General features: G+C 34.0%; 2 protein-coding genes across 6 annotated transcripts in view; one reads left to right on the top strand and one right to left on the bottom strand.

Moving 5' to 3' along the window:
* The window catches only part of LOC128997088 (NBAS subunit of NRZ tethering complex-like), a 57627-nt gene extending 52711 nt beyond the window's left edge, over positions 1–4916 (bottom strand). The window contains exons 1-3 of the mRNA XM_054422666.1: positions 4728–4916; positions 2787–2893; positions 904–1037 (exon numbers count right to left, since the gene is read on the bottom strand). Of these exons, the coding sequence (XP_054278641.1) occupies positions 904–1037; positions 2787–2893; positions 4728–4823 (337 nt within the window). The 5' untranslated portion in view covers positions 4824–4916. The remainder of the gene's footprint in view (positions 1–903; positions 1038–2786; positions 2894–4727) is intronic.
* A 6576-nt stretch (positions 4917–11492) lies between these two features.
* The window catches only part of LOC128996480 (aldehyde dehydrogenase, dimeric NADP-preferring-like), a 50373-nt gene continuing 42451 nt past the window's right edge, over positions 11493–19414 (top strand). For 2 of the 5 annotated variants that reach the window (XM_054421836.1, XM_054421838.1), the window contains exon 1: positions 12419–12556. In XM_054421836.1, the coding sequence (XP_054277811.1) occupies positions 12481–12556 (76 nt within the window). In that variant the 5' untranslated portion in view covers positions 12419–12480. Of the gene's footprint in view, positions 11550–12416; positions 12557–12679; positions 12704–19414 lie in introns of those variants that run through there. The other 3 variants (XM_054421839.1, XM_054421837.1, XM_054421843.1) reach the window with 3 other exon arrangements.

The raw sequence follows: 19414 nt of genomic DNA, 5'->3' as shown, positions 1-19414 counted from the left end.
CGAGGACAATGAGTCGTGGAAGAAGTCCAGGTGGATTGCGACATCACTCCCAGTACGTAGAAGTCTCGAAAGGCCGCTGTTAGCTGCATAGTAGGTGGGTTGGTAGCGTCTACGGAATATCGTTTTGGAACGGGTTCCTGTTGGTATATGCAAGTGGATGCCGCAGAGTAGATCCGGACAGTCCAGGAGGCCATTAACCAACAATGGCCTCGATATTAACGAGATATGCAACGTTTACGACATGCAGTAAGTAAATTACATATTTACTGTAATTTACATAAATTTGCTGGTTGTGGTTGCTGGCTTGTGTAGGCCTATTGGGTCATTGCAAAGATTTATTAAAGTTCTTGTTCTAGTTCATATTTTAAAAGATGTAAACTTTCGGCCAATACTTGAGTCTGCCAAAGGACCCCCCAAAGGATGACTTCAGGTACCTTTTAAAAACATTTTGTAAAAATCTCTTTCCTTCAGTAGGCCTAGTAGAACTCAAAATCATCCAAATCAATTTGGATCGTAGCCTAACACAATCAGATCATCAAAAATCTGATAGTTGGATTTTTACCGATATGCTGGGAATTTTACCGAAAATGTACAGAGTAGAGCCAAACTTTTACTTTTGCGATCCTACACTTGTGACTCGATTGGGGAGGATGATTAGGATTTTCCGTGATGGCGGGAGACGAAGATGATTTCTGCAAGACCGCGGAAGGTGTGTAAGATTTTTCCTTAGAAGAATTGTTTTAATTAGCCTTGATCATAGCTTCTGTTTTCTGTAACAATTTTTTTCATTAAATTCTGTGGTGTAAGGTTTATTTTAATAATTCTTTCTGTAAGGGATTTGGAAAGTTGAAGTTCTAACTTAGGCCTACTGTGCTTAATTACATAGCCTACCCAACCACTTACCAGTGGTTTTTCCAACAACTGAAGAAAAGTCATCTCTGGGAGTTCGGACTTCCAAAATTGAATCTTGCAGGATTGCCAGCACCGACCCAACCTCTCCAATGGTAAAGTTCCAGCTTAGGAGACTGCCTTGAAAGCTGAATCAAGAATTTTAAATTTACTGAAGTCAGGCCTACTATGAGACAAAAATACATTTTTTAATAGTTTGTTATTGTTGTGATATTACTTAGGCCTGGCGCACACGGTCGATTTTTCGATCAATCGGCCAAAAAGAAATCGCCTTTGATTTATGTCTAGGCGCACACGTGGCGATTTTTTAGTCGAGAAATGGATTTTTTGAGTACGTTTAAAATGGACTTTGTTGAATTAACCTGTGTTTGTGCTCTTCTAACTAGACCAAAGAAAAAAAGAAGACGACTTAAATATTAAGTTCATCCGATAGTAAGTCAGATACTTTTAAATCGATAGTTTTAGAAACTATACACTTTACGTGATGACAGTAAAAATTTATTTGATTACTATAGGAAAGTTTCAGTTTTTATTATAACAGCTGTGGCCTTTTTTAGCAAACAAAACAACACAATTCACACTGAAGTTCACTGACTCCTGTGGAGAACAACAAGCGACTGGCCGATTTTTTAGTCGACCGTGTGCGCGGACTGATAACAACCTGTACGTTACAGATTTCCGGGCGACAATCGCCTCGCCTACGAATCTGTGGCAAAACCCAGATTTTAAAATCGGCGCAATTCTCGATCGCCTGTGTGCGCGCTTCCATTCAAATACATGATGCACAGATCGGCCGATGAAATAGTCGCCTCAAAATAATCGCTCGTGTGCGCCTAGCCTTAGTCACAGACTAAACCATTTAATTGGAAACCTAAAATAAATCTGGTTAAATATTCATTAGGCCCTAACTTAAATAACCATTCAGGTTGGACATAAGTTAGTCATATTAACCCTCCGAGCGTCACTCGTCGAAAAATTGACGCGCGACACACTTTGTGTAGTGTCACGCGTCGATTTTTCGACGCACGAACATCGTTTACGGCGAAGGCTCTATGACTGACTGAATCGGATTGAACTGGATCGAGTTAGGTATCGTTCTTTTTGTTATATTCTACGCTTTCTCCAGAGGTCTGTCTCTAAGCGCTTTATGTTCTCCGAGCCGATCGTAATTGTAGCAGACAGCTGACGTGCGTATTTGTAAACAGCTAGGTTACCCTCGGACCGATGACTGATGTGTTTTATTACGTTTATCATTGTTTTAGTGTAAAAAATCAAAAGTAGTGATATACGTGGTGCATTATAAGAAGATTTAAGTGATTTTGAAGGGCTGGTTGATGATCCTGAAGAAGTAGGTAGTGATATTGATGTAAATTATCAGCCAGATTCCTAGCTATGGTTAGGCTATGCATTCTTAGCTAAACGCTATGTACTGAAATCTGTTTTTTGCCCATAACTTATTTATTTGCAAATCTACTTCCTTATATTATTATATATTTGTAATCCTCATAAAATTTAGAACAAAGTGGCTATTTTCAAATATTTATAGGCCTATAATTTATACAATTTCATCAAGCGCGAACTTATTTTTTTTTTTTTTATTTTCCAAAATACTTTTTTTTACCTAAAAAAATTTTTTGAAACAAATGTTCCTTATGTTTTATGTATAATATTGAAGTCCATGAATTTCCAAACAAAATGGTATATAGAACAGTAAAATTAACATTGTTTTAAGCTTCTCAGATCCGTTTTAATAAAACCTTGCAAATGCGCCAAAAATAGGCGGACATTAAGGCCTAAACTATGGACACTCGGAGGGTTAAGTTACCGTACATGAATTATTAAATCACTAATAAAACTAAGTTAACATTTTGACTCACTTGGTTATTTCATCCAGTAATGAGTCACACTTTTTAAAATAGGTCCATGGTCTTGACAGTTTGTATATGAAAGACACATTTTCCTCACTAACTTTATACAACGACTTCTGAAAAACACATAATCATTAAATACCCCCGTCGCAGCAAACCTGCAGACTTAGCGAATTTCCATCTGCCTGATTGGATTTAAACTAAAATGTCCCCTAAAAATATCACATTTATTCCCTATTAAACAGAATAAGTTTAATGAGTACTTAGGTTTGCTGCAACAGGGAGGGTAAAAAAGTTTTTTTTAAATGTAAAATATTAAAAGGTACTGTGGTTTAGTTAGAAATTAATGTATTTTCCAAATTTGATCAAAATATGTTCATAAACAAGCAAACTACAACAGTTGACTTATTCTCCATAAGAATAACATGGGAATTTTAAAATTACAATTTTTTTGAATTTTCTCCGTAACAATTAGGCGCATAATAACGCTTCAACATACTAAATTATTTGTTTTTTTAAGCTCTACAAAATGGTTTAAAAATAAATTGTGAAATTTTGTGTTTTTAGGGTCAAAAATGGGAAAAACCTATTTTTACCCCATAAAACCCCCCATAAACCCCCGTTCCCATAGTCCGATCATGCTGGTTCGCGAACTCATTCAAGTTTATCCCGCCTTACACCTTTAAACCAAATTTTATCAAAATCGGACAAAAATTACTCAAGTTATCGTGCGGATGGACACATATATATATATATATATATATATATATATATATATATATATATATATATATATATCTCTCTATATATAGATATATAAAAATTTGAACGAATGGTGTTTTTGGCCTCTGGGGACATCAAAATGAAAAAGTAAATCGGTCCCGGGCTTAGGTCTTACCATGAGACCTACGGTAATAGCTACTTCCCTATAGGGAAATTCGCTAAAAAACCAAGATTCTGGAATACTAGGCAAACAAATGTAGGCCTATTGAATCCTTACCAATAAGGATGGAAAATTAATAGGCCTATTAGGTAGCAATTAAGATTAAAAAATTGTGTATTGCTACCTTAGTGAAGTTTTGTGTTCAGACTACAGTGCGGAAGGGGAGGGTTCCATTCCGGCACACAAGCCCGCTTTTATAAACGGGCAGACTGGGCATATGCCCAGGGGCGCCTGTGGTTTAGGGGCGTCCCCTGGGTGCCCTCAAACCACCGCCCACCAGCACTAGGAAAAAAGGGGGGGGCGCTGCTCTTGGGTTTGCCCAGGGCTCCACTGACCCTTAATGCGACACTGCCGGCACATACATAACACATAGGCCTATGGGTTTGGACTGCTTTACTGAAAAGCATTATTGCAATAAACTTACAGAGTACGCCGTACTCTTGTGAAAAATGCTTTTGGCGTTGACATTAAGTTTTTTAATCCTAAAACATTTATTGTGAAGCTTACAAGTTTTATACAAGCAGAATGAATGAATCGACACTAAAATCTATATGCTATTTTTTTGTATTTTTGGTGAGTTGGTGGCTCAGTCAGTAGCGTCACAGGCTTCAGGCCCCCGACGTCGTGGGTTCAGACATCACCTGGTCACTGCCGTAAACATTTTATCAGTATACCTAGTTCACCTTTGTACTATCACCCCTTGCTTTGCTGTTTACGATCGACACACAGGCAGTTAGTCAGTTAGGTTAGTTAGTGTGGACAGGCAAATGCAAGATTAAAAGAGGCTGCCAACCTTTAAAAAAAAAACATTAGTAACTTATTAGCAAAATTATATTACAGTGAACCTTGATAACAAGACCCTCGATAACAAGTCACCTTTGATAATAAGTGTCATTACACCTAATCATGTTACTGTAAACCTCGATAAGAAGTCAACCTTGATAACAAACCTTATTTTCATAATCCCATAAGAGTCTTATTATCGAGGTTCTACTCTTAATACTCACGGCTATGTCTGATTCTTGGGTCCATTCTGTGTATAGCATAAGTTCATATAAAATGTTTTTTGGAGCAATACTCTTTCTTGTTTTTGTAGGACTCATTTTAGAGCAATGAATAAGACACAAAATTATAAGACTTCAAACAAACTACAACCCATTACAATAAATTAATAGTACATAAACATCTTCTCTGTAATCCTGAGTGACTGTTTTAGGTTATGTTATGCCCATTCAACACAACACAACACACTTGACTTGACAGTTGACAGAAAAAATCGACATTCGGCAACGATGACACAACACTGAATTACAGTGACAAGACAAGCAACTGGACAGATTTTGTTCATCACTTAGCACCATAGATTAAAGAGTAGACCTGAGTAATGTAGCATGTCAACGTACCTACTACAAACATTAATAAACAGTCCATTTTATAAATATGCAGGGGGTTAGTTTGTTCAACGTGTTGGTAAACAATGAAAGACAATTCATATTACAATTTAAAATAAAATCAAGTACAATTCATACTGTATTCATTTAAAGTGGGTACAAGCATAGTTAAAACATACTCCTCATGGAGTATGTTTTGTCTATGGTGCAAGTAAACCAAAATCTTGAAGTTGGCACACTAACTAGGCCTAGCACGTGTGGAGCGGCCCAGCAGGCGTGTTATTGTGTGACGAAATTATAGGTTTTAATTACAAAACAACCTTATGTTATGTTAGTGAATTTCCCATATAGGGAATAAGCTATTCTATTACCGTAGTACCACAGCCAGGGCTACAGATATACATGTATATCTGTAGCCCTGGTACCACAGCCACCTACCTCTATTAGAGAGAGGGTATTAGAGGTGGCTGTGGTAGTACTCATGGTAGGACCTGAACCCGGGACCTATTTACTGCATTTTGATTTGAGGTTCATAGTGGCCAGCAAAAACCTCATCCGTTCAAATTCATATATTTAAACGGATGATTTTTTTTTCTTGCCTCTATTTTGATAAAATTTGGTACAAACGTACGTCGAACAGACCTTATTTGAACGAGTTCGCGAACCAGTATGATCGGACTATGGGGGTTGGGGTAAAAATTAGCTTTTCCCATTTTTGATCATCATAAAATTTTAAAATTTTGCCATTTATTTTCAAACAATTTTGTAGAGCTCAAAAAGCTAGTAATTTAGTACAGCAAAGTGTTGTTATGTACGCCTAATAGTTATGAAGAGAATTCCAAAAAATTGTAAATTAAAAATTCCCATGTTATTCATATGGAGAATAACTCTAAACTGTTATAGTTCACTTTTTTATGGATATATTTTGATGGAATTTTGCAAATTTGTTTATTTCATACTATACTAAGCTGTCAGCATTTCAATAAAAAAACACCATACCTTTGTACTTTCCTTCCAGCATGTCTTATTACCTTCACTGTAACAGCAAACCTAAGTAGGCCTGCTCATTCAAATTAATGTTATTATATCGGAAACAAATGTGACAATTTTAAGGAGATATTTCAGTGGAAATCCAAGAGTAGACAAATGGAAATTCTCTTGGTCTGCAGGTTTGCTGTGGCGGGGGTATTTTACTTCCTCGCCGATCACCTGATTTGCGTTGCAATATCTATGAGGTTTTTTGGAGGAATTTATTGTGAAGTACCTGGGGACCAAGCTTTGCGCCACAAACGGCTCCCCCACTCTGCTATGCCAGCCTTTACTACTTCCTACGTCGTGGTCTGTTTCCTTACCTTCTCATAGCATTTTAGGATTGAAGATACATTGAAATTATAAGTTTCCAGGTGTGATTTCAGTACGTAATAAATCAACTTTTAATTGACATAACAAATTTAAGGGGACCGAATACGAATTTGAGGTAAACTTAAATCTCTAGATTTAAGTGAACATTAAATCAGGCAAATGTTAATTCACTTAGTGTGCCGGTTTGCTGTGACGGGGGTATTTTTTGTTTCCTACGGATTTGGTTTCCTTAAATGTTTACTGTTATTGACATGTAAAAATTTAAGGAAATCGAATCCGCAGTTTTATCACAATGATTTACTTTCAACTTCGAGATAGGGGAACACCATGATCCCATGATGTGTCTTATTACAATAAATGATTGTGTCATGATGTCTTATTACAATAATGATGTGTCTTATCTTTACAATAAATTCCCGATAACACTGGACCTAATCTATAATAGATAATTACTACATGGCTACTACCACGAATCCTAGAAAAATGAAAACGGTCTTTTCTAGTATTCGTGGCTACTACTATCTGTGCTACTATACGCAACAACGTAGGCCTATTTCAGGTGATCGGACTGTAACAATTATCCGATTTTGAAGAAATTTGATACAAACGTGTAATAGCTATTTACATTACAAGTGTAATAAGAGCGTTTTTACATCACGCAGGTGAATGTTGTGCAATGAGCGGAAGCGAGTTGCATAATTCACCTAAGAGATGTAAACACGCTCTTGCGCAACGTGTAACGTACAAGATTTTACCTGACCCGACAATATACATGGGGTTACGTACAATATTTTTCATTATCCATTTCACTCATCGTCTAACAGTAACGTTCTTTTACAAACAAAAGCTAGGTTAGGAAAATACTTTAAAGCATAACAATAACATTCAAGCGCACAGCTGATTTCTAGCGTTGAACGTCGATGCCTCCATAGAGGTATATTTTTTAAGTTAAGCACTCAATGTTATTTAAATGGGTTTCATTACATCACCGAGTGAGTTTTTTTCAACTTTACATCACTCGAGAAGTAAGGAAGTTGTATACATCACGCTTGGGAGAGGGAAGTTTAACATAGCGGGTTAGGTAAACCTATGTTTACCTATTGAACGAGTTTGCGAACCAGCATGATCGGACTGTTGTAGCAAGGTTTTATGGGGTAAAATGGTTTTATCCCATTTTTGACCTCCAAAACATACAAAATTTTGCCATTTATTCAGAAGGTATTTTTTAGAGCTTAAAAACATATAGTAAAGTATGTTTAAAGCGTTCTTTGAACAAAACAGTTACAGAGAAAGAAAACTCTAATATAGCTTATTCCCTACTAGCTGTTGTACCCGTGCTTTGCAACGGGAAGAGGACACAAAATAGAAACATTTTAATCTTTACATATGTTGCATATAATAGTTACACATCCGCCAACGCTTTTAGAAACAAAATTAAACTCTTATGGCCTTAATAGAAAAGTTTTAGTTATGACTTTTAAATCTGGTAATTAGTGGATACCACCATTTTGGTTTTGATTAATTTTAAATCGTGTGTAGGCTGATATGAGAAAAACTGACCAAATCTTCGAATAAAACTTTGACATACATGATTTACCTTCATCTCCCTTGATTACATATCTTTTAATTTATTATTGACATTTTAAATTTCAATTTTGATGTTGAAAAAGCACTAGTTATTAAATTTAAATGAACATTTTTTTAAAAAATTTCACTCTTCTTTATCACAAATCCTTCCATCTTCAGTTTTATCACTCACAATAAATCGTTAGCAAAACTAAGTCAGCTGTTATAAACTTTAGAAATATTGCTTTGCCTTATCAATGCAGTCTTTTGAAATATTAAAGAACTATATCTATAGGTACTATAAAAAATTTTAAACAAATAATTTAGCATTATAGACAGCAGACAAAACTAATATAATTATCAAAGCATCAAGGACTAAACAATTTAATAGCACATACAGTATATATGCTTCATTGCATCTCTGCTGATTCTACTCTACAAAAATATCAACAAACATCTTAATATACAAACCAGTTCTTTTAATCAGTTCCATCGTCCATTGCCTTTACATTTTCACACTTACCATTAATTAAACATAGTAACAGAGATTTCATTGATTTTAGAAACAAAAGAACACTGTGTACTGCTCAGTTTTATGAAATTTTCCTTGGTTTATAAAAAAAAAAAAATTTTTTATTCAAAAAAACAATTTATTCAATGGTGTGGTAAAACACAAATAATAAATGTATCACATAAATTAAATGTGAACTGAGAGCTATGTTAAAATAAAATAAGAGTATTTTGTATTACCATTTGATAATTAAATATAGTTACACATATACAACAGATTTTAGAAAACAATAATCAACGACGTACAATTTAGTTATTGATGATATTCTTTAGTTTAATTTAAGCAAATTCATACAAAACATCTATACATTGTAATTGTCATACTGTTTCCATGAAAACATATCAATAACATTATTTTCATAGCTTAGACGCTTTAAAAAATCCAAATTAGAGCCGGAGTTGATACAGCAACGGTTATAGAATATTTTTTTCTATAATCATTGACATAGTTTTAGAATAAATAATCCATGATAAAAGGTTAGATTCAAATAAACCTACCTCATAGTTATGGAAAATATTATTTTTACTTTCTTTGTATCAGCTGTCTGAAATTGTGAAATATGCAGTTTAGCAGTTCTTCTTGTTTACATTAAATGTCAAAGCAAATATAAACAAACATTTTTAGTGTTCTCATCGCAGCCATGGAGACCAATCAATATTTACTTTTAAAATGTTCACCTCAGAACTTTTAAAGCCAAAGGGGCAAAGCCTACGGTCAGTATCGAAATGTGAATAGTCCTATAATGATCCTTGGTATGGTAGCTATATCTTTGTAAAATTTAAGCCCAGTTGGTTCAGTAGTTTTTGCACCTATTAGTAACACACATACAGACAGACACCATTAGATTTTTATATAATAGTATTGATATGGGAAATTCGCTAAAAGACTGTAAATTAAAAACCCATAAGTTATTTTTATTAGAGAATAAAAAAACTGTTGCAGTTTGTTTATTTAAGGTTTGATCAAACTTAATAGTTGTGAATTAACTAATTAACCTTTTAACATTTCAATAAAAATCACACTTTATTACTTTTCCTGTTGCAGCAAACCTATAAGCACTCGTAAAACTTATTATTTGAATCTAAATTACCGTAACCATTTCACATTGAAGAATGCAATCATCAACTTTTTAAACTTAAATCAATATTTTAATTACTGTTTACTGTTTTAAACTTATGATTAGAATTGTAGTTAGAACATCTACAATTCTAATCTGTGGGTTATTGTCCTTAACAAGTATTCTGAGCAAATAAGTAAACCACAAATTGAGGAAATTATGCCCAATTTATGAGGAATCCAACAAATTGCTCATGATGCCGCTTACTATTTGCAGTATGCAGAAAATGGTTGTAAACTTTTTTTTTGTTCAATTGTGTGAGTATAAAACCAATGGATTGGATACTGAAGTAGGCCTAGGCGTCCCAGCAATCAACGTGGGGTAGATCGCGCCACATCATCCTATACACTCAAGTCCATTCATACTTGGCTTAAAATACCTACGTTGTATGGTCGCCATTTCATTGAAAAGTATTAAATTCTTAAATAGCAGCATATGTCGAGTTTGGTTCATGATTAAAGGTCCATTGTCTTTAAATTGTCGGGTATTAATGAATCTGTATATTTAATACGCGACATGAAACTTTGTGAACAATAAGGCTTTTTTGTTTTAAGATTTAACCCCACATATTGTATACCAAAATGTTCGTCTAGGTGTGTAGATGTGCAAACTGGCTTTAGATTTTCAAAATATATCTTTTTAAGGGCGTGGGCTGCCCTCAAAGTTCCTTCCATAAGGATAACATCGTGATTGATTTGAATGTTATCGTATTCTAAAACAGATGTCAATACAATAGTAAAAAAAATAAATCCCAGCTGTTTTGTTTAGTTTTGAAAAATTCTCAGCAGCATTCACTTTGGCGAGATGGCATTAAAATGTCAGAAATGTGGTGCGCTACATTTTAAAGAAGAACAAAGAGGACGAGGCGAAGGATTTTCATCCTGCTGCCATAAAGAAAAGTGAATCTACCACCATACCGAGAAATCTATTATATCAAGAGCCTACTTAATAGAGCAAATTAATTGGGCAGAAACTACAAAGAGAACATTAGATCGTACAACTCTGCGCTCGCAATGGTCAGCACTCGAGCTAAAATTGAAGAACATAACGGTGGAGGGCCTTTCATGTATAAGGTGCACGACACAATTTATCACTCAATTGGCACCTTTCAACCTTCAGAAGGGGAGCATCCCACATGTGCCCAAATTTATATCTACGGTCGTCGAAACCGCTGTTCAAGAAAGAATGCTAAACAAAGCTAATGTCTCTTGCAGCACTGAACTCATTGACATTTTGAATCAACATTTGGTTGATATTAATCTATACGCGCAAGTTTTCAGCACGATGAGCTTCGTCCTGCAAAATACTCCTACTGAACAGCAAAAAGAACTTAAAATGCATATAGCCAACGATCGAGCTCAAGACCAACGCCGATACAACAACGCAACTTCTAAAGACGTTGCTATAATATCCTAATTTATTATTCGTGCGAATTCGCACGGGTTCAACTAGTATAAAAGTATTTTATGGACACTTGATTTATGATAACTAAGGCACAGTACATGGTTATAGATCCATACAGTAGTGTCGTCTTCGTCTAGAATATCGGAAGTTACCGATGCACAAAAAACGCATTTAAAAAAAAATTAACAACACAAGAACTCAAATACAAAGAATACAAACGATATGAACACTAAGCAAATCAAAATACTCATTGACTCGATTAGAAAGTCATTGTAGGTGTTGAGAGATATATTTGAATTACAGATGTTAAACTTCCGTCTGCATTGTGTACTAGAAACCTAACTTGCAGTAGAGAACATTATAGTAATTTAAACAGTTAGGTCTATGTGTTATTTTTGCTACACGATTTTGTTTCCAAGTGAGTATTTTAAATTCTACCATTATTATCAATTCATTCGATTAGTTACATGATCTGAGACTAGTGTATTCCTTATTTCATTCACTACTTTAGCTAGTTCCTACTGCTATGGGACGGTTATAGTCTGGTACTGTTGAAAAACGTTTTGAAATTAAATTGACACTCATGTATAAATTGCTTTGTGTATAGAAATTGAACAAACAACCATTTTTCTGTTGTTTATTTTTTTATTATTTTGACTTCTGTACTGTACTCTATTTTCGTTTAATTTCTTCCCAATAATTACAAAACAATGTGTGAATATATTGCTGCTCAATTTGCATTGAAGCATAACTTTGTGTAGATGTATTGAGCGCATAATGACCTAACAAATTTAAATGAAAACATACTCTGCCTCCTTAACTTTTAATTACATTTTCAAAATGTCGCCAAAATTTTACAAAATGAGATTACAACGCACTTGATTTACAGGTTAGTCAAAATATATCTGTAATGTCTTCACAGTTTTTCCAGTGGCATACTCATGCGATTTATCAGCAAACAAATCATTTTCATATGTATCGCCTAAGAGCGATAAAAAATTGCAATCCATTCGCAATGAATTGAATTTCAACATTGTTATTATTTTGCACACCTGTTCTGACTTCAGCCTGCCAAAATAATAATAATGAAATCAGCGAAAATAGATCAGAAACGTTTACAAAAGCACGCCCTTGATTTTTTTCATCCCTTAAACGTTTCAAGTTTGTAAACAAACCTCAAACACACACCGGAGGGTCCGATACCCAAATACCTAAACGAGGTGAGCTTCAAGGTCGCGTATCTCAAGGTCCGACGATAACAGCGCGCCAGTCCAACACCGCGGCCGCGACCAGAGTAGACCAGACCAGTAGTCCAGACCGGTCTACGCCTCCTGTACGTCGTGAACGTCATGGTGAAGGTCGAACCCGTCGACACACTAGCTAGGGTTCACACCGTCTTGGATATAGAGCCCGTCGACTCGCTCGGTAAGTTATAACGATAAGGTCAAGTGTTAATTAAGGTGATAACATCCTCGAAGGTAATTAAAATACTGTAGTTAATCCTGATATCGCTCGAGGAGTTTTTAATTGATTTGGGAATTATGGTCGTCGTGGGTGTTAGTGGAACATTCGGTATGTAGAACATTTTGTTATTTGGTTTTTAGATTGTTTTTGGATTTTAGACATAAAACATATTTTGTTAGGGGTCATTTAATTAGATGTACTATTTGGTGTGTATAGAATCAGAGTTTTTCAATGCCGTGAAATAAAATTGTATATAGCAAGTGAAAAGCGTTACTAAAATATAATTTAAAAAATACCATTGAGTTTTGAGAAATAAACAAGAGCTGTTTCTTTAGTACATTCTTTTCAATGTGTATTGGCAATACAATGGTAATTATTTGCCGTGCCTTGTTATTAGGCCTACATTTCGTTGGTTGTGTGTAGTTTACGGAAGATAAACAGTTTTTTATGCATATAAGATGCAATTATTATTTGCTGGCTTCTTGGGTACCTATGTAGTGTAGACCTAAATTTTGTGTGTGTTATTTTACTCTTGTGTTATACATATCTGGCGTGTAACAAACATGTATTGTGAATTCACCGCTCTACGGTTTGTATATTTTTAAACTTGATAGTACAATTCGTGTTGATCAGAATCGAGTATACTTTGGTGCGTTAAGCCTTGTACGTTTAAATCGTATCTTAAAGCTGCGTTTTTTCGGAATGTGCAGAAAAAACTTAGTTTATTGTCAAGATTTACTCATTTATTTTTTATTTCTAATGTCCGTGTCCAACGGTACCCAGTAATTCTACTACTAGTAGTAACCATTTTTGGTCAATAGCGTATTAACATTTCTGTCCCACCGTTAACCACGCTGAATTTGGTCATATCGCACAGATTGTATAAATTTATATCACATAAATGTTGTAGTAAAATTTGTTATCTCGTTACCATCGATTTTCGATTTTCGTATTATTTATGAACCGCCGAAGCAATGATATCAATATGACATATTATTTGTCCTAACGACAGCATTTTTGACCAATGTAGGTTATGGAACCGTATATCGACGATTCATAATTCATCGTTTGCTGTATTATTCACGAAAATAAAGAAACAGTTTCCTTGGACGGAAACCTTAATGTTCTCGTAGTATGACATTAGTTAACGATCTGAAATACTTGATCAAGTTTTATTTATGGTAAACACGTAGTTAAACGTTGGTGTTTCAGTATTATTTACATGGCCTATTATTATTTTATCATTTAAAGTTAATTTCTTAAAAATGAATATTCAGAGAATATATAAATTAAACTTGTTTTAGCTGACACTTGGACAAAACTTTCCTCGCTCTACGCCAAATATTCACACAGATTCGCTGCTGTAAATTAGAGATTCTATAAGTTGCAACGAGTTTAAAAATAAAGAACCTAGATCTCCATAGCTTATTAACTCTATCTGCTATCATTGTATCATAACCTGAAAATATATTTTAGACAATAGCGCCCCCAATAGGGTCTAATTGAACTATCGTTTCTTTGGGTAAACACGTTATAAAGCTTGTCCATAGAAGGTGTCTCCTTTGATTAAACTCATTAAAAACATAATGGTAAAACGCTGTGTCCAAAATAAATGGTTTAACTAACCTTGAAAGCAATTCAAACTTATTTCAAACAACTAACATGTTTACAGTCCTAATAACCTTACTGTTGTATGTTATAATTAATTAGTTCAGAATGTGGCACGACGAATCCTTGATCGGGCCAAGCGAAACGGAATCCTAGGGAGAAATTAATTAATTAATCGAGTTTTCTTGTTTGGTGTCCGTACGTGTTAGGTGTAGTGTTGGTCAGCTGGCTTGTTATATTTTCGTACTTTGACTTTTAGACACGGTAATGTATGTTCTGGATATGTTCCATTCTTAGGCAAAGTACTGAGTACGCCTACCAACTCAGTACTTAGTGTCAATATTGAAATTGTTTATTCTCTAACCCCTATTATGTACCTAGAATACCGCAATCCACTTCCGTCAACCCATACTGTCTGTCAGTGTCTGTACGTATTTGCTATGCTGGATAATTGTGTGGCTTGTTCTTGTTAGTTAGTTTGGACAACGGTGCATCAAATTAATTATACTAATTGAATAATTTTCCTACCTCGGAGCAATTTTGTGTTGATTCTTTAGTGGTAAACAAGGCAATTCGCTAAACATAATATTATTACCATTACCAACTGATGGGGATTCAACCGAAGGGTGTATTCATAGAACATAGATTAAGTATGTGAATGATTAAAACACAACGAACATATAAGAAGAGTTACCAAGAGATCACCTCTTTGTCGCATTTCTCTAGATTAGGCCGGTGAAGATTGTCACATATTGGCCAGGAAGATAAATATAGTGAATTAGAATATCATTTTCTTATTTTATTGACCTGCCGATTCCTTTGCTTATTGGAAAATCAGTAACTAAATCTCAGTGAAAAAAGACAGCCATGGACTGTTCCAAATCGAATGATCAAAAACTACTGAATTCAGGAACTACTTCGGATCATGTGCGAAACAGTCGCCCACAGATATAGTGGGTGATTACTATTTACACAAATATACCACTAATTGTCTTTTTGACAATAGATTAAAATCTTATTTTCTTGTTGCGCTTATACCCAGGGATTCCAATCGAACTTAGTCCTTATTTTGAGACTTTTGCGGTGGATGTTTTGGGCAGATGTTTGTTTATAATCTTAATCAAGATATCCAACATAGTATTCGAGTTAAAATAATCAGTAGCATGTTCAATGGAGATTTAAAAAAATAGTACTTCAAGCATGTGGCCTCAACACGTTGACTACTGAGTTTATTTGTGAGATACAAAATGGAAAGTACTAGTAGTAGTTTTTATTGGCCAATATGACTTGCATTCGCCTGTTAAAATTAAGTATTTTAATTTTTGTCTAATATCTTATGAAACATTATTTTGCAGGCGAAGTTTATCCTTCTTTCACGAATGCACGTTATAAATTCTCTAAATCTTAATTAAGAAAACACCAACAGGACATATTTGCACTCGTCACCTTGGCTAGGTATTTGGCTGAGGATTACAGGCAACAAAACAACTCAAGCTCCAGTGGATGACAGGGACTATGTTGACTATTTAGTTAGCCTTAATTAACTAGTCATTGTCTTGACTATTGGGATAAAACTCTCGAATTGGAGGACTGTTCGTTCAGAGCTCTAAAATTTACAAACGTTTATTATGATTTTTTATTGTTTCATAATTTTATTTTATTCCTTTGCGAGGTTTACCCCCAAATATGTTCACAGAATTGGGATTTTTACGTTGAGTGTCATCTTATAAGATCTGCTTGTATAAAATTCAAATTGCTGTTATTATAATGACATTGACATACTTCATTGTAGGCCTATAGATTCGCCTTCCCTACGATATGTATGGATCAGGTAAATACGATTTCGAGATGTATTTTCTACCCAGTAATACATTACGTTTCGACGTTTACCATTTTTTTCTTGTGATAACCAATTGTTAAACTATTATCCGATATTATCCTTAGTTCACGTCATAAGGTACCTTGAAATAAGATTTAAAAACTTAACTTCACACCAGCGTTCTGAAACGTTATTGTACATGAAGCACATTGAAACGGAATATTTTACAACAGGACCAAGAGAAGTGTACTTGTAATATCCAAAGTAATTTCTGTTACTTATACTTTGTACGAATTGTTTCATACATTACAGTACAATATTAATGATCTTATATAAACATAGCCAGGTTGATGGCGAGCCATTCTATACCAGCGCTATTTTGCAATACTAACTAGTTTTTTTTTTAGTCATCAGATTACATTGACACAAATGGACATTTTTGTTCATTTTCGCAACGTATTACAATAACAGCAGTTCGTTGCGACATATATAACATTACAATTTCATTTCGTCTCTCCCATTTCTTTTATATCTTATGATCGTTATAGATTTAGACTAAAATGGGTTTTGTTCGTAATGTTAAGATCCACATATGTAGTTGCAGTTTTAAGAAATGATTTCAAACAGATGATCATAAGTTGCGTGTATACGGACCCGTGCGAAAACTGAGCATTATAATCAGGTTCAAAACTTTTCTGCGATGCATGACGACAATCCTTTTACTTTTTAAATAATCACTTCGCTGAACATTTTATCATTAGACTATAAAAGACATAAATATAGCTGTATCTCCAAATAAATAAAACTCTTTAATTTTAAAATAGAAGCTTTTTGTATTAATTTAACTACGAAATTATAATCTGTAAATTACATAGATTGTAGATATACACCATAAAGGGCCGTTTACCTACCTCAATGAGGTTACAATTATCAACAAAAGTGCTATTTATTTATCTCTTGCAAAAAAAAAATATTCATAAACTGTCTCGTCTCTGATAAATTAAAAAGTTACTGTATAAGGAAAGTAGGTAAGAATGACTGGATCTTTGAGACGAAGTCTAGAAATAAAAATAACTCTAGTAGAGGGCGACGTCCTTGAGATAATGATATGGTTACCATTTTTCCATCTGCTGTATCATAAGCTTCAAAAATGACACTTCGATCGTGAAAAACGGGTAAGTAGGAGATGTAGGAAAGGGATGTTAACAGAGATAACCCTTACTGTATTACGTATTTTAAATTTCACTTCAGTTTAAGATTTTACATTAGAAACAATGGAAAATATTAAAACAACTTTCAACTCTTGATCGAATTTAGTTTCTTAAAAACAAAAATACGTAGAAATTCGGAAAAGTTAAAAACTAATCAAGATAAATCAAAACTATTCAATAATCTATCACAACCAAGAATTAAAGCTGTAAACTAAAATAAGGTATATTATGTTGTTTGGACAAATTATCATTTAAAACAACTGTAAATACACTCTTTATCTCTCTATAATAGTTAAGACTTGTATACTGAATTAGAAAATATCACACGTCTATTTGTTACCAGCAGTTCTAATATCACTTAACAGTGCCATTATCTTTGTGCAAACACTATGATAATGCAAAAGATTCGTTTACAAGGCTAGTTCAAAGAACTGTATGTTTATGATGATTCGTTGTATTGTCAGTTTAACATCAACAACCAGCTGTTTGTATTGTTGCAATATTTTTTCAATATATGTATTAAGATCAAGGAGGCAGATCGCAAAATCAGAAGTGGTTTTGTGATATGAACAATGATTGACAATGAGGTAGATGAACCTTGAATATTGATTTTGAATACCGTGCTGTATGTATAAAGAGTACAGGGCTTCTCCAAAACGTTTATCAGTTAAATTACGGTTCTTTAAATTATTTATTAACTAGCAACAGAGCCCGTTGTAGTTAATAAATACAACGGTCCCTAGAAAGTACAGTATTACATAATATATGCCCTTGTAAGTACCTGAACATTTTTTAAAGAATGAAATTGTTTAGAAAATAAACTGATTTTCTAAAAGAGTAAAATAATGAAAAACAAATACAATTTTACAAAAATATTTTATTTACAGTATTTCTTTGTAAACAACATTCTTTGTAAAGACTTCATCTGATTGTTTTAATAATCTTCCTTGTTCTTTACCAGGGATAATTTTAATTTTTATGTCTTCAAACCTTTTAACCCTTGATATTGCAACATACAATTAATTGTCCATGGCTGAATACTGTTGCTGGAAGGTATATCCCAACTTTATCCAATGTCTGGCCTTGCGCTATGTTTATTGTAATAGCAAACGCTAATTTTAAAGGAAATTGCCGTCTTTTTTAAAACAAATGGTAAATCTGTGTCCGTCTGTGCTAAGTCAATCCTTGGAATGAATACAATTTCAAGTGCTGCTGATCCAGTTAAAACCTCTGCAATTATTTAATTGGGCTTGAGTTCTTTAACAATTAATCGTGTGCCATTACATAACCCCCGTTTTGTGTTAAGATTTCGTAGCAACATTATTACAGCTCCAATTTTTAAATTTAGTTTGTGTATTGTCATTCCCAATACACAAATTAAGGAGGTTGAGGAAGTTGCAACATCTCTGAGTGAAGTGTTGGTCAGACTATCTTGTTCGGTTTCTTTTTCATTTTCTGGTTCTCCATCCTTTTGATATGCTTGATAAACACTTTTTTACCCCTTGGAGTAAATCTTTATCTATACTATAATTTGGTTTCTTCAATTTATTTTTATGAGCTCTTGATTCACGTCTGCCAGAACATGTTTTACTTTTTCTATATTTTTGATGCACGGACACGTTTTGATTTTGGTAAGATTATATCCTCTTGATGCCCAGCATCCACATTTCCTGAGGATCGTAGTTTATAGATCGTTGTGCCTTCACCAACCGTTACAAAATAATCCAATTTCTCAGCATATATTTTGAATTGGCAGTCAAAAACTCTTGCTGCAGCTTCGATTTCGACATTACCGGCGTATTCCCCATCTTTGGTCATCAAATTTCTGTATTCCGTCGCGTTTTTTACTTCTAGTCTATATGTCTTATCCCCTACGATCAAAGGACAATAGTAGTCCCAGTTATTGACGACTTCATCGACTACCGTGGATCGTATATCACTGTATCTGGATTGAGATTTATGGCATAAAAATGAGACACTTCTAAAGAAACAGTTTCCATCACCAACCATGTAGTGAAGAGTAAAGTTATTCATTTTTAAACTAATGTAAAATATTGAGTTTATAATTAACATTTTAAAATAACGAATATTAAATACTATTTTAAACTGTAAATTATAAATTAAATTTGAATAATTTATAATTGACAGTTTAAAATAATAATTTTTGGTTATGAAATCCAT

Source organism: Macrosteles quadrilineatus, unplaced genomic scaffold (assembly GCF_028750875.1).
Source record: "Macrosteles quadrilineatus isolate MER2022 unplaced genomic scaffold, UCM_ALF_1.0 Scaffold_6__1_contigs__length_79288215, whole genome shotgun sequence".
Taxonomy (NCBI): domain Eukaryota; kingdom Metazoa; phylum Arthropoda; class Insecta; order Hemiptera; family Cicadellidae; genus Macrosteles; species Macrosteles quadrilineatus.
This window is presented reverse-complemented; position numbering and strand designations above follow the sequence as displayed.